Source organism: Colossoma macropomum, unplaced genomic scaffold (genome assembly GCF_904425465.1).
Source record: "Colossoma macropomum unplaced genomic scaffold, Colossoma_macropomum, whole genome shotgun sequence".
NCBI lineage: Eukaryota > Metazoa > Chordata > Actinopteri > Characiformes > Serrasalmidae > Colossoma > Colossoma macropomum.
Window position 1 is genome coordinate 24,270,379 of NW_023494809.1, and position 24,777 is coordinate 24,295,155.

Consider the following 24,777-nt stretch of genomic DNA (forward strand, 5'->3'; position numbering starts at 1 on the left):
CGACTTAGTAAGGCGTGGGAATGAGAGGATTAAGTTGTGGCCACGAGACCACGCATTATTTTTATTTATGCAGAATGTCACCAGCAGGGCTCCGTATTTAAGCATGAAATGGATCTCATTCCCACGCTTTACTAAGGCGTGGCCACGCATTATTTTTATTTATACAGGATGTCACCAGCGGGGCTCTGTAGTATTAAAGCATGGGAACGAGATAATTAAGTCGTGACCATGACTTAGTGAGGCGTGAGACAAGATCTTGCCTTACTAAACTGTGGCTTAATTGTCTCATTCCCATGCCTTACTAACTCGGGCCACGTATTAGGATATTGTTCCCATGCCTTACTACATTGTGGTCACAACTTAATTATCTCGTTCCCATGACTCACTAAGTCATGGCCACACATTATTTTTATTTATACGGGATGTCACCAGCAGGGCTCTGTACTTAAATGACTCGCTGCATAGTGAAATCGTTCTTCAGATTGACGGAGATTGTGGCTTACCAAGTCGTGGCCACGCATTAGGATCTCGTTCCCACACTTTACTAAGTCGTGGCCATGCATTATTTTTATTTATACAGGATGTATCCTTAGGGTTCTGCTATTGTTACAATATCAAGTTTGTGACAATAGAACCCTTTTTGATGCTATATTGAACCATTTCCAAAAAGGATCTATACAGAGCCACATTCTCCATCAATCCGAGGAACCATTTCACTATGCAAAGAACCTTTAAGGCATTAACCGGCTCTAAACAGAACTCAGGGTTCTACATAGAACCATCACCTTCTTTAAAGAACCCTTGAAGAACCATCTTTTTCAAGTGTGTGCTCAGATCGCTTACCCAGCATGATTGGTCACCAGCAAAACAGGCATATGTTGTGATTTGGATACTGGTATACTGGTCAGCAGCAATGGAAGTTATACTGATCACCAGCAAAAACAGCATATGTTGTGTTTTGGATGTTGATATGCTGGTCAACCAGCATGACCATGCTGGCTGACCAACTAAACCAGCTCCAGACCAGTACAAGACCAGCATATACCAGTGTGGACCGGCATGGAATGGTATATTTGTAAGGAATCTACTTTTTATTCAGTTACATTTTTGTTATTAACATTTAGTGTCTAATTCATTTTTGTTTTTCATTGTTACTTTGGTGACATCATGTACTGCTTTGATGTTTATTTTTTTAGATAAAAGAGAATAGTTCCTGCTTCAGTCCCTCAGCTGACAGATACTGGATAGGAGTGGGCAATATGGCAAAAATATCAATACTTCGAGACATTTTCTCGATAAACAATAAGAATCCAGGTTTAAAAAGTTAACACTGTCAAAAAAGACAGTAGTGCCACATTTAAAAAGCCTATCAAAGCCCATCAATACAATGATTTTCATTAAGTTACACATACTGCACTGCACTAAATCTAATTAAACATGATTAAATAGAATAAAATTATGCTCTCTTTGCAAGGAATCATGCAGTTAGTCAGTGATATTCATGATATGCTAGGAAAGCATACTGTGACATAATTTATCACAATAGTGACAAATATCACCATGTCACCCACCCCAGTGCTGGGTGTGCTAAAAAGCTCCAATGTAGTTTCAGGTAACTCAAGAAGTTTTTAGGAAAAGTACTTTTACGTGTACTTGAGTCATCATTTTATTGCAGGAACAGTACTTGTACTTGAGTATGAGTTTAGGTTACCACACCCACATGTGCATATATTTAAGCTAAATATGCCCTGAAAATTTTGCTTTTAAAGTCAACCATAATCCAAAATTTGACTTTATGTCCCTGGTCATATTAAGAAAATTAAATTTACCAATAACATATTTTACCTCCCCTTCCTACCAGCCCCACCAATCATTCAGCAAAGATGCTCAGCAGGCTCAAGAGACCCCCCCCCCGATACCATGATTTAACTCAGAAATACACCACGTTACGAAAAGAAAACGACTTATGCTTCTGATTCACGTTGATTTCAACATTTTTAACTGAATTATGTCTTACCTACTATTCCACTCAGCTAACACCCAACACAAGACATTGGAGAAATTGTTTCCTTTTATTAATAAACCTTTCTCAAGTCAAAAAATACCAGTTTGCACATAAAGTCTAGAAAAGATTTGTACTATTTGGTAATGACATAACAGACGAAACAGAAACATCAAATGGGCACGCAAACTACACATTTCATACTGGTTGCCACCACCTATTGGTACATTTCAAGAAGCAAGAAAGTACACAGGGGGTCATGATCTCAAACCGACGGTGAAGAATAGTTAACATGCTATATGGACTGACATATATACAGTCACAGAGCACAGTGAGGCAAATAAAGTGACTAACGCGTAGCGGGGCTGAGATCATGAATGCTTCTCAAAACCAAACAGCTCCTTATTGAGGTTTCTTCAAACGTCCCATCATGCCATCAACTGCGGTGGGTTGTAAATTCATTTCACATCATCACGTCAGTACTCCAACGCTGAGAGTCCCACGCCACTAGCCAAGCGGCAGTGGCAGCACAGCGTCATATCATCGGAGCAAGAAATACACGGAAAAAGATAAAGTACAGGACAGTTTGAACGGTGAAACACAAAACATTTTCCAATGTGCTAAGGACAGTTTTCTCTTAAGGGAATAACGTTTTCAACCTGATTTCTGTCGCCCACATGTGCAGCATGTGGTCGATGACCACAGACGACTGACGCATTTCAATGTACTTAGAATAAGAATACAAAAGCCTGTTGACTCAAAACTCACTTATTATAATAAAACAATGGGCAGTTGCTTCATCTGCCTATTGGCTTTTATATACAAGTGAGTCAGTCAGGATTCAACATGCTTTATCTGTTCTTTTCTAAGTACAGAGATATACACTGAAATCGTCTGGGGTAATCGATGGTATAATGCAGATACAGAAGGTTGAAAATGCTGATGTATTCCTTTAAGCATACCCATCAAAAATATAGACATCTGTGACTAACGCTGAAATCTTGTGGCCTAAATGCTTATTCCCTTTACCCCTTTCACATCAGCTGTTCTATCTTTTGCCCCTCTTGTTGCCCGCTGGAGGCTTTTTGAGCTGCAACAGAGGCCCTCCTGTGCCGAATCCTGCCGTCGGAGTGTTGGACACCCCGAAGGTAAGCCCGGCAGATGCGTTGATTCCTGGGTTACTGAAGTTAAAGCCAGAGGTGCCGGAGCTTCCGAACCCTGTGTGAAAAAGAGAACTACGTCAGATATATTTCAACACTGTGCAGGAAACACTACACTTATCCAGTTTGAGATAAAGGACAGGCAGTAACTGGTTACATTTACTCAGTGATGTGAATTTGTACCTTCCTGAGGACTTTCCATTGAAGTATGAATGGGTGTTTTGTACTTGTCTGGCTTTCTGAACTTAACTGAGGCAGCTGTTTTACAGCTCAGGCCCCACCCCCTTTTAAACAGGGAAAACAGCTGACAGGAAATAAGTGTACAAAACTGAAGTACAGGCTGTTACATAATCCTCAATGCGGCGTGTGTAACCCTGAACAGCTTCAGCTCATTCCAGAGCTGATCTCAGAGGAAAACGGACAGGGACGGAGGAGGGAGATGTTAGTAATACACAGTCAGTGGTGGTGTGAGGACGTGGGGGAGGGTGCTATGGAACACACCTGCGCTCAAGCTCCCTCCAGATGGCTTGCTAGCGGAAAAACCGAACGACGAGCCTCCAGTCGCCACAGCCCCGAACCCCGGCCCGCTCCCAAAAGCTGCCAAGAGACAGACCGGGACAAACTTAATTGGTGCTCTGATACATTCACCAATATTGCTGTCAGATTAAAAGAATACTCCAGCATTTTTCAACCTAATCTCAATCTGCTGCATCTGGGCCATAGAGTGGTATTAGAATCATTTCAACACTTCTCAGACAGAAATCACGTCGACTCTATCAGGAGGCCTCAGGCACCCCACAGGTGGTCCAAATCTTTTGCTTTAACCCAACTCACAACACATAGGGATAGAGCAAAACGTGGACTGTTTGGGGGTCCCTGAGGACCGTTTTGAGAACCACTAGACTACTAACATACTTAGAGGCCTACAGGCAGTTGCTAAAGCAAAGGATGTACACCATAAACCTACATAAGCACGTATGAACACATTTCAATAAGTGTTATTTCTTAGAAAAGTTGCATTTGCTTTGATGTCAAGTTGACATAACGTCTATTGTCAAGTGACATTGATTTTAGGTTGACATTAGGTTGTCATGACACGTTCTGGAGTAAAACAGATCTTGTAGCTCAGTGTATGTCACAGTGACATAAGCTTGATAAGTCAGGCTGGTTGAACAAAAGTAAGCATTTTCTGTATTCATACATAAAGTTAAAGTCCATTGTCATGAAGATGCTTATGTAGGTGTCATGTAGCCTTATGAACACTGCCCTACCATTAAAAGTTATCAAAAAGAAACAGCAAGAACAGCAGGTACTAAAACAAAGGATAGAAACAGAAAAGAACACAGAATAATATAAAGAGAGCCCACTGACTCAAAACCTGCTATCCTTGGTTTCTATTATTAGTGTTTTTAGTCAGGTTTTCACTGGGAAACGTGTGGTGAAACATTGGTGTAGTAAATGACTATACAATACAGATGCAGCAGATAGGGACTGAATTAAAACTGGAGTATTCCTTTAACAGAGCAGACCACTGATAGATCATCTTATGTACACCCACAGAGAACAAAAGAGGAAAAGAAACAGGATCACACAGAAAATAAAAGGAGCAGTGCAGGTTGTCTAACCACCAATCACACTCACAAACAACCTATATCTGCCACTGTATATACACACTACTGTATGCTATGAGCCCATGGGCTCCTTGCACATTTATAGTCTTCTGCATTTCTTGCCAGCGAGAGCACATTTTCTGCAGCGCAATGATGGAAGCTGAAAGCATAAAAGAGGGAGTACCTCCAAGGCTGGTAGAGCCCATACTAGTGCCCATGCCCGAGGCAAAGGGAGTCCCAAAACTCGCCCCCAGGGGCGCCTGTGTTCCTGGGACAAAGAAAGAGAGCAGAGCTTACTCTCAAAGAGGTGCACCTAACGCTGCCTGGAGACGTGTTTAAAAAAAAAAAAAGTTTCTTTTCAAATACGAGGAAGCTCTCAGGAAGCACACAGTGAGATTTGAGTGGCACGTAGTGCAGTTTATCAATGTTTTATGATCTATATGATAACGTTTTATGATCTAAGAGAACGTATGCTTATCTGATGCTGTACCGCTTAAGCAACTCTTTATGGTGACAGAGATTCAGTTGTTTGCTTAGTTTATATCATTTATGCTCCGCATCTCTGATACACTACTTACCTGGAGTACAGAACACCGTCCTAGTTTAAAGACTAACCTTATCCTCTTATCACCTTAAATCATACCTGCAAAAACGTTACACAATAGCTGTGCTCCTGTCTCGTTTCCTTTTAGCTGGTTTAATATATCTTCCAAATTTAGGTTTTTCTCTTTAATTTAGAGATGCGAGGTCATGAATAGAAATTAGCATCTCAAATTGACTATATTTCATCCAATTGATGTAAAAATCAACGACTAGTCAGTCAAAAAGAAACAAAGACATGGGCTTTTCTTTAAAAAACGGATTTATTGTCAATTTAAAGCAATCCACTTACATAAAACATGACAAACAGTTCAGGACAAACTGATTCCTACTCACTATTGCATTAACACGGTTTGATTCAGAATTGAAGCTAATGTTCTAGGAATGCATTTCAAACAATGGCTAACTGCAGACTACTGTAAATGCTGTAACTAGCGCAAAGGCACACAGTATCATATTCATCAAAAAGCAATGGTTTCATATATTCCTAAACGCACTTAACTAAAAACACACGCAAATGATAAATTAGATAAAATTAACTTCATGTTAACAATCAGCATCGTTAAGCCTCTTTAAGTCCCACTGTTCCAATCCATGGAGTGCACCAAACGTACCGAAAGAGAAGCACTCCATTCAACAGCTTTGACAAGTACCATAACATACAGGGGCCATGATAGATTTTTTTTTAAAAATGGCATGCAAGGTTAACTTTTATATTAGAGTGTTAACTGAGAGCAAGACGAGACTCACCCTGTGTGGTTAGATATCGGTCTAAGGGTTTGCCTACAGTATAGCTAAGGGTGTAACAATTTCAATACGGTCTTGAAAAATCAGAAAAACAAAACAGTTTATTGAAATTTAAAACTGTACTGCCAACATAGAGGGTTTCACACACTGTTTTTTGCGGAAACCACCATCTATAATCCAAACTAGGCCTCTGGGCGCATCCAGTTAGTAAAGGGGGTGGGACTTACGAAAAAAAGAAAATAATAAGTTAAAAAAAAATAAATAAATAAATAAAAAAACACAAGCTGCAACAAAGGGTTCTTTAAAGAACCAAACACAGTTCACATAAAGAACCCTTTTTACACCTTTATTTTTAAGTGTATCAATGCTTTAAAAACTGGGCTTATTTTCTAAAGTTGCTTAAAAATTGTTATTGTTTTGGCTTACTTTGTTAGTAGACATTATTTATTTGAGCCAAACCAATCTGAGTAGTATAGAATCAGAGCTCTGTACAATCAAGACTTTTAAACACAAAATATCAAATAATAAATCAAATCTTGACCATAAATTTGAAAACTGTATTGAACAGAAAAATGTGTTACACCCCTAACTATAGCAGTCTAATATTGGACTGATCAGAAAATACTAATCAACAGTGTTTCTACCTGTGAATCACGGCTTAAAGAAAAATCACAGTCTTAGACTTTAACTCTCCCAACTTAGTGCTCACCCCTCCCCACAAGTGCATGATTTTTTTCGCCACCAAAGATGCCCTATGTTGCCATCTTGGAGAGCACAACTAAAGTGTATTTACAACCTTCATAAAATTCAGACAATCTAGAGTCACATCAGGCATGGAGCACCTATATTTTAAGGAATAAGCTCTAAGCAGCCACCATAGAGAGGAAGATGCTGGACCAAAGTCCAGAGCAGCAGCTGTTAACCACAAGGCCAACAATTAAAGGCTGCACTGATGAATACTGACTTTTGGCACCAAAATATATATATATATATATATATATATATATATATATATATATATATATAAATAATTCACTGCATGTTCTTATAGCCACATGGAGCAGCTTTTCACTCCCCAACCCTCAACTGCTGAGTGAAATAACACTGTAGCCCTTAAATATGCAGATAGAAACTACCATACAGTACTATGCTAAGGCGGAGACCACCCTTCATTTACTTTTACAGTCAAAACTGCCATTACAAGCTATTCCTTTTTTTCCAAGATATATTTCTGAGAAGATTGGATATTTAATAATCCACCTGCATATGGAAAGCCAAAGTCAAAGAAAAATAAGTGGGGGGAAAAGGTATTTCCAAAACACCCCTGTTTGGGATTACTTAAATCGTGAGAAGCAGAAAATGCAACCAACTCCCAAGACTGAACTTTGGAGGTGTAGAAAAATATCCTTGCAGGTTTTGTTAAAAAACAAAATGTGAGTATCAAGAAAATAATGGAAGCTGTAATAACGACAAAATACTGAGAAACTGGATATTTTATTTGGTTGTTGAGGCTTGTGTTTAATTTTCTGTTAAATACATATTTTCCGTTTTTTTTTCATCTTGACGCTGCTAAATGAATAACTTGTACTTAATGGCTGTTTTGACAGGAACTTAAACAAGTCATGGGTGTTCTCTGACTTTTGCGCAGGACTGCATGTTTCTGTTAAAAACCTCTAGCCTCAAACAGACACCATTTCTGTTTCCTGTAGTTATTTATATTAGGGTCTTCTGATTAGAACACCATTTCAACTGAATGCTATCGACTAGATCTGTGTAGACGAAAAAGCTGTTATATTAGATGTAACGAAATCTGATAAGTAATTAAAATTCAAAGGCACAAATAATCAATTTTCAAAAAATTCTTAAAATCACACTGAATTGAGAAAATACTAAGCACACTCAGAAAATAATACAAAAAAGTCAAGTATTTTGCCAAATGAGAAATTACAAAGCCCTTTCTCAGCTGACTAATTCCACTGCATTCCTAATTTACACACCTAAGTACTGCAACTACTCTTAAAGGAGCCATCTGTTTGATTTTCACATTTAAATTTCACTGGATTGTGATTATCATAAATAGGGAAGACATAAACAAACAAACAAAAAAAAAAAATACAATCAAGCATCAACTGAATGTCATGACTCATGTATTTTCATCCGATTGTTTCTAAACTGGCTTTTTAAATGTATTAACACATAAAGCCTTCATGCCAAGTGCCTCGGTACATGACAAATGTAGTAGCGTTCTGCTGAATATCCTATAAGTGCTCAGACCAAATAGAAAATGATCACGCAGGGCCCTGAGCAGTACTTCTTGTTTATCCCACATGCAGCTCCTTTAAGACTCTATACTCATCAGTTTAACCCAGAATCAATTACCAGGCACTGCTGTATGGGAACATGATGTGTGTGCGGTTTCAGTGCTCATTAGAAAATTAAACTCTTTGGGGTTGTGATTATTGATAACTGCAATTATTCCCACTACACTATATGAAGCATCCATCGAATCATTTCTCACATCTGTAACCTGTTATTATTGCTGTCTCATCTCCAGGGACACCATGAATGCTACCATGGTAACCAATACTTCATGACTGTCAAATGCGAAGCTTATGCTACCAGAAGTGTGTAAAAACCATATTCGACGAATTATTAGTCTCTTGAAATGTGCAGTAACTAACCTCCCCCACCTCTGAATCAGTAGCTTACACTGTAAAATCTGAGTATAAAAATGCATAGGCAAACCTCACAGCAATCCTGTAATCTAAAGCATATAAAATAATTAGTCACTCGTCTAAAACGTCTGTACTGAGGAAGCAGGGAGTGGCTAGGAGCTGGCTGCTCTTCACATTCATTTTGTACTAAAGGATTTAGTCCAGGGTGAAATGTAGAAGCCTATAGTGAATGAACTGATCTGCAGCAGCTTTGCCACTCTTTCAACCTGCTGAAAAGGGGGCACACAATACACGCTGCTGAAGGGTACTGACCCAAATTGTCTTCAGTATATACGAAAATAGACTAAAAGGTAGGAAACCACAGCAGCGTTGAACTAATTGGCAGACGCCTATGTGCAATATTTTCCTGCCTGTTTTAGAGGCCATACATTGTGAAACATGATAGGCCTCTAGGCTTTTTCCTTGTGTTTCCTTGTTTTAAGAGAAAGCCATGATTCAACTTCCCTAAACATGCCCATTCATTCTAAACATGGACTAATGCACCATCAGGCAAAATATAGACTAATCTTATTTTTCAATATGTAACTGATATAGCACAGATATTTAGGCATGCCTAAGGTAACGTCACTTGGAGTCCATAGTTTGATCCGGACACAAAATCTGTTGGCATCAACATCCAAAATCTCGCGCTAGTTTGGCACAGACTTTAGCAGACAATGTATGGTTCGACAGGAGCAACCACATGCCAGGCTCATCTTAGAACAAACCACTTCTGAAACAAGTTTTTTTGATGTGAACTGTGTTTTCAGGCACGCTAGGCTTCTCCCTAACTCCAGATGAAAGCTCTTACAGAGCAATACCATTTGATGAAGAGTTAAGCAGCCATGCACATAGCATGTGTTTAGAAGAAGTGTAGTGATCGCTACATTACTGCTATTGAAAACCTCGAATTAAATAATATTAAATACAGGCTTCAAATATTTATTAGTATTTTTGAACGAGTACTCGAGTAATTCTCAAAATCGGGATAAAAAAAATGTGAATATTTGCATTTTAAAACTATAGTTCTGCAATTTAAAAAATATCTCCAGCAGGCAGCAACAATGCATTAACTCAGGCTGAAGCCCGGCTGCCTGCGTGCCAAATGTTGCCACAGAAGCCACAACAGTAGCCCTCTTATTCAAATACTGCTTTGGAGTCACAGATGCTAAGGGTGTCGCTTTACTTATCGCAGTCATGGTTTTAGTTCGTTTTAGACCATTGCTTTAATTTATTTTATGTGGCTAGTTAGCTGTTTTATCATCAAAAGCAGCAGCCTATCCTGATGACATGTAGTTTGAGCTAGAAAAAACAAAACAAAACAAAAAAACACCTCAAACAAAACCCCCCACAAACACAAGCATGCAAGTGCTAAATATAGAATACATATATGAATAAGGAATTCATGAGTATTCAAATTATTTGGGCCAGCCGTATTTAAAAAAACAAAACAAAAAAAAAACAAACAAACAAACAAACAAAAAAAAAACAATCAATATGAATATATGGATGCTTAATCTCACTTGAGAATACAAAGCTTCTACAAAAGGAAACCTCTACATTATTTGGAATTTATCTATGCACCAGTCAAGCGAGCACCCTTTCAATCACGGGATAATATATGAAAAAGTAAATACCCTGTAATCAGTTAGTATTTCAATTATAGTTACCTGATGAATTAAAAACCTATTAAATTAATACATGCTGGTATGCACTTCTCTCATGCATTGCAGCACTGTCATCATTTAAGAGACAACACACCACGAACCTCAACCTTCACACTCATTTGGAGAAACCTTTTTGACTACGAACCAAGGAACAAAATCTAATATGGGCAACGAAACACTGAACTAGATTTTGCTTTTTTCCTTTTGAGTAGAGCTTTATGTACATCCCATTTTCTCTCTCCCAGTCATCAAGTATGTCTAAGTAGAGCTTTTTGTTCATTCTATTTCCTTTCTCCCAGTCATCAAGTATTTCTAAAGTCTGGTGAGTCATGTCTTTCATCTTAGTAAGTGCTTTGTTTCTTCAGCAAAGGAAGAAGGGGAAAGTAGGTCAGCCTGTAGATAAACCTCTCACACGAGTGCCAAAGGAAAGAGACCGGAGTTGGCATGCCCAGAGACAGAGACGCAGCCTGACGCACCATTCCTCTCACAGAAAAGAACCAAAAGGGAGAAAGAACGGACAAAACTAAGAACAAGACATGGCACTGGCTGACTTCTGCAGTTTATTCTTCTATATCTTTTTGCTTTCTCTTTCTGCCTGCTTCCCTGACTCTTTCATAGCCTAGAGGTCAAGAAGAGGTCTAGAACTTGAAGGCGGTCAGACCTGGAGCGGGCTGCTGCTGCTGTGTGAGCGTGGCAGCCATGGCAACGGCTGCGGCATTGGGGACGGTGCCGAATGGAGCCGGGCCCGTGGTCACGCGCGGGGCACTCTGCAGCTTCCGGCTGGCCGTTCGCTTCAACTCGAAAACGTCTGTGGGGTCTTCCAGGAAGGCTCTCCTGTAGCTCAGATACTGATGCTTCAAAGTCTATAGGAGGCAGGAGAGAACTGGTCACTCAGAGCTGTTTAAATGATTACAGTGGTTTTTAGGAACTTGCAACTAAAACAGGGCCCAGCTGATCTGACGGATTGCTGATAAAAATCAGCCACTAATAAGTTTTTCACAGATTTATCAGTATTATCAAAAATCCCACTAAGAGACTAAAATCACATCAGTATTGGCAGATAACTGCTTAAAAAATTATAGACTGGACATATTTCTAGATTTGACTGATACGGTCACTGATGACACAGTAAGCCACTGTGCTAACATGTCTGAATTTTATTCCCTTGTAACCCTCTACAAATTAGTATCACATTTCTCAATAATGCTAATCCAGGCAGATTCAGTCCTTATTTCTATATTTTATAAATGTTTATGTATCGACAAGGCAGATGTCGACACAGTTTAACAACTGGTGTTCATTACTGACCACATAAAATTGTATCAGCAGATATCAGTTATTGTACTTTAAAGCTCCTTAAAAACAGCGTCAAAAGTTTTATATTAGTCAAGCCCTAAAGCGGGGTGTCCAGTCTTATCCGCAAAAGGCCAATGTGGTTGTGGGTTTTCATTCCAACAAAGCAGAAGCTCATGTTTAGTTGTCTGAAGAGTTACATCACCTTAGGCCCAATCCCATTTCACCCCTTGCCCCTACCACATAGCCCTTAGCCCTCCGTTGCAGCATGCTAATGTCTCGGTAGCTAGGTAGCTAAATTACCTGTTCCACCTTAAATAGTCCAGTAGTACTGATGTCTGAAGTGTCAGAATGTAACTGCTAGTCCATTTAAGGTGGAACAGGAAATTTAGAACGAGAAGCTGGCGAATAGCTGACTTCAGCTTCACATCACCGAAGAATTAGGGGTGGGCGATAAATAATTATCCCCCCTCTTTGAAAACATATGATGCCATAAACGTAACTGAAGCCCAGCAGTGAGGTTGCTGAACTTTACCCTTCTCTGCTATCACTGCAGACGGGCAGGGTTGCCTACAGAGCAGCACTAGTGGCCTGTTAATGAAGTAAATGTTCTTTTTTTTATTTGAGGGTCCCATTTTGTAGGGGAGGATTTTCACCACTACCCCTTATAAGCAAGCTGACACTCGAAAACAAGGGGTAAGGGTCAGGAATGCATATACTGTTCTATTCCAAAGCTCAACACACCTGAACACTAGTTACTTGGCTTAAGCACTACTTAGATGAGATTAGTTTTATATGGGGAGGTGGGTTAATGTAATTAATTTTTACCATTGTTTCTCAGTGATTTTGATCACATCTGAACCAGCCATCTAATTTTTATGAACTGGTCACTCCGACGTCAGGAAACATTCCGGCACCCCGGGTTAAATTAATGCCGTGCGAATTGACATGTTGGTAAAAATGCTATCTATTTTGTTGTTTTTGAGTTTGGCACTTGAAGAGTTTGTGTTCTTTGTAGCTCAAATTAAGCCGATATGTATTGTCTTCTCAACGACACAACTTGGAACATTAAAACAGATAAAATGACAGGAGGAAAAACAATTTTATTCAGAGGTGTTGAATGTTGGCTGTGAACTTCCAAGCTATTGACAACGCTAATGACACTCTGCATTCACTTAGAACAGCAAGATAGATGGTTAAGGTACAAAAGAACATATTTTGTTTGCTATTTTGTTTTCTGTCCTTTTTTGAAGTGAAGGTAGGGTGTAAATCGAGTAGCCACCCCCATCTCTGTCATTTATACCGAGATTTCTCATCCCACGCGAATCGGTGATAAACATAACAGACGTTGTGTATTAAAACTACATTACCCCACCTCCCCATGTAAAACTAATACCATCCCTATAGTACCTTAGATGTACTGGGAAACTCAGACTGGCAAACATTCCTAATGACAGGACTAGAAACTTCTGGACATGTGCTTGCGCTCCACAAGCTTGAGTGCTTTAAGTGAGTTAAGCTAAACTGGAAAGCGGTCAGAACACACACCTTTACATTCTCATGAACTGCTTGCAGCTGTGCAGCCAGGGCCACAAACGTCTGGTAGAGCTTCTGCATGGCCATGGAGAGATCTGTGAACAAAGGACAGTAAATACACCTCAGTACATCAACCCAAAGAAGTATAATAACTTTAAGGGTGTTTTCACACTTGGGCCGTTTCAGTGTCTGAAGTGGACTCAGACCGCTGAGTCATGGTTTCTTTTGCATATGTGAACACGGCAAACAAACTCAGACCCCCCTAAACGGCCCCCCAAACGAACCGAACTGAGACCACCTCGAGAGGTGGTCTCAGTTCGGTTCGTTTGTAGTTCGTTTTGTGGTTTGATTAAATTGTGCATTGTGAAAACAAAACGGCCCCAGTCCGCTTTAGCTGTGCTTTATGGTGAAGACCTCGATGCTCGCCGTACATACAGCCACAGTCTTCAGCACTTCAACAGGTAAACAGACCCAGGATCATTTATAAGGTTCTACTCAGGATAAAGTCTGTCCGTGATCTGCGACAGAGAGCAGCGCTGATTTATTAAAGCGATCAGATGCGAGAGCTCGCGTGATTATACCGTGTTAAAGGCTCGAGCTGGGCATGCAACGCAGTTCTTAGCTGCTTTCACTCTGAACGCTGAATGAATGAAAATTCGCCGGGTGGAGCTTCAGTGAGGAGCACAGCCGAACACGGAGCCCACCGCGGCAGACCCGCAGAGCCATTTTTCCAATTTTGCGCGCTGGACTTCGGCCAATCGTTTCAGCGCGGCCAATAGGAGAGCAGCAGGCGGGTCTGGCGGTTCTTCTCGTCACCTGATAGCTCGGATTTATCCGAGAATGCGGCCCACGTGGCGAGCGCTGTGCACACCGTGAGTGCTGTGAAAGGGGTCTGAGTTCTAATGGGTTGTGATCTGAACAAGAAGTGGTCTGAGATCTCAATGGACCAGAAAGAAAACTCCTCTTTAGAGTTCACTTACATTGTGAACACAAAAAGAACTGAGGTCACTTGCAGTTGGTTCCCTTCCAGGTTCACTTTAACAGAACTCGGTTCGGTTCTTTTAAAACGAACTATATGTGAAAACACTGTAAGAGTATATTCGGTGAGGTGTGGTTGCCTTGCTACCTTGAGGGGTGATGTGAGAGCTGCTGCTCTGAGTGGTCAGATGATTTTCCAGTTCTTCGATTTGCTGGCGGTACTGCTGTAACTGCACCTCAAACTGCTCCACCAACCCTCGGAAATAACTACAGAGACAGAGGGAATATTTTTAGCATGTTAGTAACCTCTCCAGTCTGCCACTGCACTTAATCACATGACAAAAAAAAATTAAGTTTATAAAAAGTGGTCCCTCTGCTAGACCTACTTTCAGTCATTTATCTATTATTCCAATTGGTTATTTGAACTTGAATTCAATTGTACCGTACAGACAACACTACCTTACATCTTATTTATTTTTAAGAACGTAAATTAACCAAGAAGATCACCTTCCATCCAAATTCACACTAATGACAGAACACAGTTTTTAAAAACGCGTAATGTGCATGGTGCAGTTCAGCTTCAGAAAGACCATGAACAACAGACGAGTTTGATCTAAATCGAAACTATCTGCATGAAGGCATGTCTACAGAAGAGAGTGATAACCACTAATTTTATCAGCATGCACTCACTCAGATGGTGCAGTGTTCTCATGCTGAAGCCCAGGAGGTGTCTTCTGGGTTCTCAGTGCAATATCAGCGTTCTTCAGCTCCTGGAATGGAGGAAATATGCATACTGTAACACAGACTTAAGCTTTACACCCAAGAGTCTATCAATAGTGGTACACCAGTGTAACAGAATACAACATCATTGCAGCAAGATTCTGTGGCGGGCTTGCTAAGGTTTGGTAGGTTTTGCTATAAATTTGTATAAATCCTGTATCCTGTTATTACTGTTATGCTATTGAAGACTTTGTCTTCTCTGTTTGTGTATAAGCATCAAGATAAGTTCATGTTTCACAAGTACAGGTGTCCTGTTCATCAGGCTGCAGCATGGCTTTATCTGTTTAAGGAGGAAAACCACAGTTTAAAAAGAAAATAAAAGGGGGGGGGTTTGGGGGAGTGCTGCCTTGCACTGCAATGTTCTGAAACACTGGACTACCCTTTAAAAGACAACACATTAAAGGAAACAAAAACAAACAAACAAAAAAACAAGACAAATATGACTGCTTTTTGCATCTTAAAGCCATTAACGCAGAGTTTGACATTTCAATCACGAAACTTGATTGGCAATCGCGATAGATGCAATCTGTCAGCAATTCACAATAAGCGTCAATTGGCTCAAGCCTATTCTGCAGCTTTCACATCAAAATGCTGTGATGGGCACCTCAAGCAAAAAGTGCTATTTTTATTTGTTAACGGCTCCAAACACTTTCTGTGTGAGGAAGAGGAAAAAAAGGACATTTGGTCTAGGGCTATGTACACAAAACGTGTTATTTCAACACCCATCACTTTTTTTCTGCATCTCAGCAAACAGCTTTCAAGGACAGGGTGAGAATCAACTCACTTCATTTTCTCCCAAAACCTCTCAAACTTTGACTAGTGCTTTCAAGTACAAAATAGTTAAAGTTTAGCAAAGAGGTGCTCTGTATTTTCACTGACCGAGAATGAAAAAGCAAGAGAAGTATGGCTAGACAGACATCAAATCTCTACTTTAACATCAGGAATAAACACAATCTTATTTATTTACCTGATCTTATTTAAAAATGCAGCTCACAGATGGCCGATAAGCATACAAAGAAAATGACAAACAATCTCTAATATACAGAGCTTAGAAACTAGAAATATAACATTCCACTATGTAAAAAGAGAATTAAGAGTTCTATGAAATATCTGTAGCAGAATAATACTAAATTAATGCCACACTGTAGAATCTGGGGATTTGGAGACCTCTCTGGTGGAAATATGTAATTGCACGTAACATGCAGAACAACATTTTGAAATGCTGGTTGAGCTTCGCACCCCCACAAGCGGATCGATCTGACTTTTGCGAGTGCACTGAAAGAACAATCGAAAGAAAACCCAGTCAAAACTTGGTGAAGGACACGTCTTCTGAGGATGTGACTGAATTTTCTACTATGGTCATCATATCTTCAACAGTATAATGTTGATTTTGCATTTGAGACCTAAACATCGAGATGGTCCTTCTTTCTGACTCTGTGAGTGTGACGTTAATATGTAAAGATGTACGGCATGGTCTGAAAAACTCCTGCCAAATCCCACCAGAACCTCTGACTTTTAAATGATTATTTCAGGCTTTACAGGGCGACTCGCAGCGGCGCATCCATACTCAGTAATGCTACTTCTCTCAGTTTTAACAAAAAAAATTACATAGTGCTGCTTTAAGTATTTATGCTTATTATTATAGAGAAAGTCAGATGTTCACATTTGGCAATTTCAGTTAGCAATCTTTTATCCCCTTAATGTTTAATATAATCAAGTCAAAAAAACTGCTTTAAACTCTGTCAATAACATAACGGCAAAGCCTCACAGAAAAGAAACAGACAAACTGTATATTATCCTGTGTTCACAAATTGTAAATGGTAACAGGTACGCCTTTATAATTTGTATACATATATAACTATATTGCTGTTGTCTGGACAAAACCTTGTATCTCCAAAATGTTTACTTCACAGGAGAAAGAAAAAACAAACAAACAAACAAACAAAAAAAAACAAAAAAAAAAAACATACTTTGCTTTTGATGTAAGTCAAAGGAACCAGACGTTTTTCCAAGTCATTCTGGGCTGTTCCTTTTGGTCTATTCATCACGAAATTTACACACAGTGTAAAGGACAACTGGCATTTTCAAATTATGTCAAAAACTGAAAAATAACAAAAATGGGGATTTGTTCCGACAGCAGCGATATTTAGAACGTAATTTATAATTTTATAATTAGTGTGAAGCTCCATGTACACCCACCTTAGATCATCCCCTTTTCCATTAAATACTTATTCTGGGTGTGATGCAAAAATCAAAGAAGAATGTAAAATATGGTATGCTCAATTTGTTTTGCTGTTTATTTATTTTTACTTTACTCATTTTTGTTACGTTTACTTGTGGTGCAACTGCTCTGAATTGAAATCCGTAGTCCAATAGCCGACGGTTCAGCTCACGGTGCACGTGGTGTGAACTGTGAATCTTTTAGTCTTGTTAACAGAGCATGCTGCTCCACGTTTAATCACACAGCGAGCAATCAAGTGATAGTTACATTTATTTCACTTGATGTTTACATTCAATTTGCTTGCTGTTTACATTATTATGCTCTGACTGGTAAGACTGCTCTACCTCTTGATGTTCACTTATTTTTCCCATGACATTTTTGCTCCATTTGCTCAAGTTTTCATATATATTACTTGTTTATGCACTTTTGCAACAATTTTGTGAAAAAAGGAACTTTTAAACATAATTTATTTCATTCAACTTTGAAAAGACTTTTACTAATATGTAATTAAAAAAAAAACTCAAGTTCAAAGTTGGTAACATTTTTTCCTTGCTCAACCGTGAAATCAGTGAACCAATCACCTTTAATACGTTTACTTTTACACTGAGGAGATGTGTTCTGTTTCTGTACCTGAGCGGTCTCCATCTTGAGCTTGTCTATGGACAGGGCATTTCTCTGCAGCCCACTGGCACTGACCGACAGAAGCTGCTTCAGACTCTTAATGTCATCCTGCACTTTAAGCATGGCTTTAGAGGACATCCTGCTGATCTCTTCTTGAACCTGCTTCTGCTCCTTCACAAACTTCCTACATACAAACAAAGAGGCGAGAAACTTTTAACTCAAACACATAAGAAGCCACCAATCAGTCCCAATAATTGGAAGAGAGGAAGTACAATACTTACTGGAAATTGTCCACATCTTGACAGATGGGACCAGGAAGGTTTTCATCTTTGAGAGCTTTGCTGTCTCTGTAGTAAAACCAAAAGAGGAGGAAAATTATTAGTGACCAAGTCCTACACAACAGGTTAATCCAGTGACAGAAATAGCTGAGGGCAAAGGGCAAAAACACCCCCATGTTCAATCTTTCTGCCCCTTAAAATGCAAGGTCGCTGAGGTATTACTCTATGTAGTGATTTTTTTTTTATGAATAGCCTAATTTACCCAGTTAACAACATGCTGGCTTATGTCCACTGAAATTACAATCAGTTAGTATTACATTATTATAGGACTGGGCAATAAAACGATAACGATAATCATCGCGAAATAACTTTTCCTCGATAGAGCGATACAACATGTTCGATAAATGTTCGATATAACCATAACCATTCTCGCACCTCCACGTTCAGCGAAAGCCTTGGTGGCGTTTTCTACTACAAGGAAAGCGACATTACTGTGCTGTTGCCAGGAGAGGGCGCACTTCCAAGTTTTTCTACATGATTAGAGAGGGAGGGGGCCACGAGTAAGATGAGTCTTTAGCAACGGCTGAAACACGGAGTTACACATTCCCTGTTTGAGTGGAGCGACAGGCGATCTGTTCTCCTGTGACCATGTGTGAGTGACGAGGTCAGTGGTGTAACTGTACTGACCTACAGCGAACTCACCTCTTTCCGTGCATCCTAACAGCTTTAGCAGTGTTAAATCACAATCCTCACAACTAAAGCGCTGTTACAGCACTCGGACAGTCATATTTAAGTATTAGTGCATTCCCAAGCAACGAAAGTGAAAGAAAAAAGTGGGTCCATGTAAATTACAGCCCTGATTTAAACGAAAGTAAACTGAGGAAGCTGTGAGGCATTGGAGAGCGGGAGAGCGCTATCTTTCCAGGCTAGCTGTTTTTAGCAGCTGGCTAACTTGAAGCAGCCCGCTGTCACTCACACAGCACGGAGAATTGATGATACTGTAGATCAAACAAGACACAAAAGCACCGCTTTCAGTTTAAACGTACCTGAAAGGAGGACTCCGTTTGTCTGGTGTTGATATTTTGCGGTTCACCCCTTAAACTAGTACGATAGTATAGAGAAATCCAGTCGTCGCTAGCTGGTGTTTGAATACTGTGACGTCATTTGTAACGGGGTAGCTGAGCGCTCGGCACCAGCTAAAAATAATCTGTTTTCTTTCTTAAATTATGACTACTACAAAATAGCCATGCCTTTCCAGCTGGTAGAAACAGCTCACCAGACACTTTCTCCCACTCTCCCATGACAGATTTGTGAAATGTTCCACTGTTTGGTGATTGTTTGTCGTGTTCCGACCATAAAGGATAGTTTAAAACAGCAGTTAACCCCCAGGACCAAAAATCAGCCTTTAAACTTGAAATAAATAATGATTTGACATTTATCGCGGTACGTATCGATATCGAACGATATGAATTTTGTTTAGCGTGATAACATTTTCGGCCATATCGCCCAGCTCTACATTATTATAGTTACTGTTAGTATCCAAATTTTCTTTATTTGAAAATTACAAGTTTGTGTATTAAATGCCTGTGAATTTTGGTTAAATTTAACCCAGAGTTACTCAATACTATTACTACCAATTAACCCTGGCTTGAATGGAGGTTTCACTGGTACTCACTCAGGTCTAGCACTGGATGATTTATCACTCTTGTTCTCAGAGGAGGTGCTGAAGTCCACTCCACCCAAACCCACACTGGGTGCAGGGGCAAGAGGGGCTGTGGATGCTGTGGAGGATGAGAGCAAACTACCGAGAGTCAAGCCCCCTCCAAGAGTAGACTGCCCTAAGCCTGAAACACAGAGAAACACAATGAAAATGGGACAACATGAAGAGACGTAGAGTGAGTCACGTATACAGTCACATTAAACAACCTCTTTACCCATCCAGTAAGTTATGTTGCTCATTTACACCATCCATTCACAAAGCAGGACTGATCTTGAATCAGACAGTCATTGCCACAAATACTGACTTCAGATCAGCTCTTTGACTCTTGACTTGACCCTGTTGTCTAAAGCAGCTGCCTAGGTTTGTTCATTTTCATAGTTCACAGTAAGTCATATCACACCAAGTCTGCACAAGCTGTTAAAGACCAGGATGGGGTTTGAAAGAAATGTATGATGTATCTTTACAGAAACGATTTGGGCTATTTGGGTGACTATTGAATTCTAGTGTTTGTAAGCAACGTTAGCCTTGCCACTCCAGTTCTAAACTAAAGAAGCCAAACATGTCTCAGCCAATCGACTAAATTTGGGGTACATGGAAAATAACAAAGCACAGAAACTTAACCTAAAGGCCTCCCCACCTGTTGAGGCAGAGCTGGAGAAAATAGATGTGCCCAGACCGAGGCCTGTGGCTGGAGTGGAGGAGGTGACCTGGGAGGGTGTTCCTCCCAGGTTCAACGAGAAGCCAGTGGAGCCAGTCTGAGGGGCAGAGGAGGTGAGGACGGAGCCCAAAGTCAAGCCTGTAGCTGCTGGGGCAGAGGTGGTGGTCGTCAATGAAAATGGAGCTGCTGAGGCTGCTGGTTTCCCAAAACCAAAGCTGAACCCTGTTGAAGCAGCAGTAGATGCAGCGGGAGTCCCTGTGAACAACAACACAGTATATTAGTGATGGTTTGAACAAACAAAAAAGCAAACAATAAGCGAACCCCACTAACTCATACAGAAGCAAAATATCTTGTTCAATTAAGCTTATTCTTAAGCTTAAACAAGTGAAGCTTACCTAAAGTAAGGCCAGTAGATGGTGCAGCAGCTCCTGCATCAAGGAGAAAAGAAAGACAGTGAATCAGAGAGGAAACTAAAGCAATCTGACAAAAAGGCATGCACCACTTCTTAACACATGGAGGAAAACAACAACATTGTGATGTACACCATCACTCTTCCATCACTAACTAGACAGACCACATCAACAATCTGGAAGTGCCCCGTACCTGAGGCAGGTGTGTTAAAGGAGAATCCACTTGTTGGTTTCTGGGCAAACAAGCTGCCCCCGAGGCCTAAAGAGGACGTAGTGGTGGTAGCGGCTGGAGTAGAGGTTGGTGCTCCCAGACCACCAAAACTAAAGCCGCCGGTTCCTGCAGCAGGTGCACTGTGAGGGGTGAAGTTACACGCCATATTCAATAAATACTCCAACAAAGCTAACACAGCAATGGGTGAATTAGCAGCTTGAAGGTGAAATATTACTTTATGTTTACTTACTTTATGTGAACCCATTTAAATCCAGCAATTAAATTTAGTATGAGAGTAAAAATGTGTATGATAAAGAAAAATACTTGCTCTAATTGATCTAAAGTGATTGAAATTTAGCAAGTGAATTGATTACATGTAGTTTTTGTGCTTTTATTCACCATAAACTTTTGATTTTCTTTTGTTTCTTTAAACAGTAGCAGCACTGATATGACAAAAAGACTTTTAAAAGGAAATTCTGCTAAAAAAAAAAAAAGATTTTAGCTATATACTATAATGAATCTTAACTTTTTCATAAGTTCACGCTCAGAGAACATTCAGATAATCACATGTGGACATTAATACAATAATATATGTGCTTAAGTACTCCTTAACTATTAGCCATACTAGCATTTTCAGATGAGGTACTCACAGCTAAGTAAAGGGGAAGTCCATCGATTTTTAAAAATTCTACATTTTATTAATTAAATGTAAACAAAGTCATTCAGTGGTGTTTGATGTGAAATCATCTGTTCTAGAGAAACTTGTCCAGTAACACATGATAGGAACCAGACATCTGAGGAGTTTCATGCCTCTGAAAGCTCCCTTAGATTTGCTGCCGGATGTCTGACACTGCTTTTTGATAGTTTTGTGAAAAGGTTTTGGCATAAAATGTATTTTTAAAGCATTCATGGCAAAGGGGTATATGCAGAGTGTTGCGCTGCAAAAAAAACTTTTTCCCCCGGATTTATGACCACTTTACCATCATCAGCAGTGCATATGTGAGCTCAAAAGACACGTGTAGGTTCACGGGTGGTTTTAGATAGTAAATAAATTGGCTATATTTGCGTTGCAGTCATAGCGACCCCTGGTTCCTATCACCACCCCTGTAAAGAAATCCGAGTCTGTAAATTTCTCCACAATGAACCATTTCACATCAAACCACCCTCAACGACTGTTTACATCGCAATGATTGAAATAATTCAGAAATGTTGAAAAATTAGCGTTTTAACAGCTGGTTAACTTTATAAATCTCACATTAGGCATGTAAAAATCTAGCTATTTCTTCTGACAGTAGTGATGTTAATGTTTTGGGTGAACTGTTGTCTCTGAATCATGCTGTTGTTAGCTGGGTTAGGTTAGCTAAGCCAGGTCAGCTACGTCAGTTTCAGTTTATCCCAACTGGCTAAGCTAACTAGCTACCAAAGTAACCCTGAATCCTCATACCTGGTCGCGGCTCCAAACGAAAAGCCCCCGCCGGTGTTAGCAGAGCCCAGGGTGCTTGTCCCGAAGTTAAAGCCCGACATTTTAGGTTGTGCTAGTTTACATTAAGAGGCTTAATTAAAAAAAAACACAAGCAGGACCGAAGAGCTAACCGGCTAACCGTTAGCTGTGTTGTACTCCGACCTCGTGGAGGCTTAAAAAACTAAAAATACACACCAGCATCCTAAGAAGGCAAAATCTAACAAAAGCTAAAACTGCCCAGCACAATACTTAAATGCTGTATTCGCGGCCGTGCAGCTTAGAGGCTTATAACTTTTACTACTGACAGCTTTAAAAAAAATCAAATTTCTTTCCGCGCTCGATGTTTCTTCTTCCTCTGCGTCGTGACAACGTCCGACTCGTGAACGAATCGGTTCACAAGTGCAACTGAATCAAAGCCTGTGGTACAGGCTGTAGTGGAAATTATAATGATCATCTTACACTTTTTACTTATTCCACTGTTACGGAGCCTCTACGGTGACATGGTGGTTATTTTTAACAAGGCGTATATATATAATATTGAGGCCACAAATTACTATATTTAGGCCTCGAATCAATATATTTATATTCAATATATTCACTATATTAATTCAATGTCTAAGTATACAAATTTGTGGCCTCAATATAGCCATTTGTGACCTAAATATGGTAAATTGTAGCCACAATATGGTCTTAGTATAGTAATTTGTGGCCTCAATTTATTAATTTGTGTACCTGCCTTATTAAAAAAAATAATCACCATGTCTCCGTACATTGTGCCATTAATGACAACGTATTTTCAACCTATTTAACAGGCCTTCTCTTTCTGTTATAGATTAAAGCTTTGAACATCCCAGAAGTACGGAGCCCCCCCCCACGGAGCCCCACTGGTGACATCCTGTATAAATAAAAATAATGCGTGGCCACAACTTAGTAAGGCATGGGAACGAGATCCTAATGCGTGGCCACGACTTAGTAAGCCGTGATCTCGTTCCCACGCGTTAATAAGTCGTGGCCACGCATTATTTTTATTTATACAGGATGTCACCAGCGGGGCGCCGTACAGAAGATATTAAGTTAACTAATAATTTCGCTCATCAGGAAGAATGGATCATACCCACTATAATGTTTGATGCATTAAAGTGGACTGTTCAAAGGAATCGGTTCGATAAACTGATTCGAACTTTCAGCGACACTGCTCCGTCCCAAAGCAGCAGCTCGCCCCCTCCGGCCTGGCGAAGCTGTCCAGAGAAGAGTCTCCAGTCACGTTAATAATGAGACGGCGATACAGAAACATAACCGTTTCAGATACTCACAACACGTTTTAATTATATATATTTACATTTAGTAATATTTAAACTCAAACACGATTGTTATAATGTCAGCAATCTAGTCAACAGGCAATAATTCCCAAAAAGAAATCTGATAAATGGGTATATATGGGTATACATCATTATGGGTCAGGCATATATTTCACAATATATGTGCATATATGTACTGTACATATGTGTACATATACGCATAATATATGGATCATATATATATATATATATATATATATATATATATATATATATATATATATATACATATAAATAAATAAATAAATAAATACATATATATATACATTAATATATATATATATATACATATATATATATATGATCAATATATAATGCATATATGTTCAATATTTGATACACATATGTACAGTACATATATGCACAAATATATATATATATGTATATATATATACATATATATATATATGTCTGATACATATACATATGATACATACTGCTTAGCTTATAATGCACATGTATGTAGAGTTCAGTTATGTAGCTAGCATATGAATGTCAAACACTTCATTAGGACATATGTGGACGAAACAAAGAAGATGCATAAAAACCTTGTATTACATAACATGTAGCTAGCATATATACGTAAAGTATGCCTTCCATATACAAGTAATGTTTTCTACCATATATTCTTAAATATATTTGTTGCACACATGTTTGTGTATGTTGACATGTGGCTGAAATATATGCGTCATATTTGAAAATAGCCAATTTCAAATAAGTCAGCATGTATGTCCATATGTGACTAATAAGT

General features: G+C 39.4%; 1 protein-coding gene across 3 annotated transcripts; it reads right to left on the reverse strand.

The window, feature by feature from the left end:
- Nucleotides 1-2,053: 2,053 nt before the first annotated feature.
- nup58 (nucleoporin 58) lies at nt 2,054-23,032 on the reverse strand. Of its 3 annotated transcripts, none has more exons than XM_036558347.1 (14): nt 22,651-23,032; nt 21,189-21,346; nt 20,981-21,013; nt 20,565-20,840; nt 19,883-20,051; nt 18,211-18,276; nt 17,939-18,113; nt 14,998-15,077; nt 14,456-14,574; nt 13,342-13,424; nt 11,162-11,363; nt 4,957-5,040; nt 3,664-3,759; nt 2,054-3,220 (listed from the first exon to the last, which is right to left on the reverse strand). In XM_036558347.1, the coding sequence occupies exons 1-14, from the start codon at nt 22,728-22,730 to the stop codon at nt 3,051-3,053; spliced, it is 1,791 nt and encodes a 596-aa protein (XP_036414240.1). In that variant the 5' UTR covers nt 22,731-23,032; the 3' UTR covers nt 2,054-3,050. The 3 variants fall into 3 exon arrangements, with proteins under 3 accessions (XP_036414240.1, XP_036414239.1, XP_036414241.1); XM_036558346.1 differs by having other exon boundaries at nt 20,981-21,016; XM_036558348.1 differs by lacking the exon at nt 4,957-5,040 and having other exon boundaries at nt 20,981-21,016.
- Between the last annotated feature and the right edge of the window lie 1,745 nt (nt 23,033-24,777).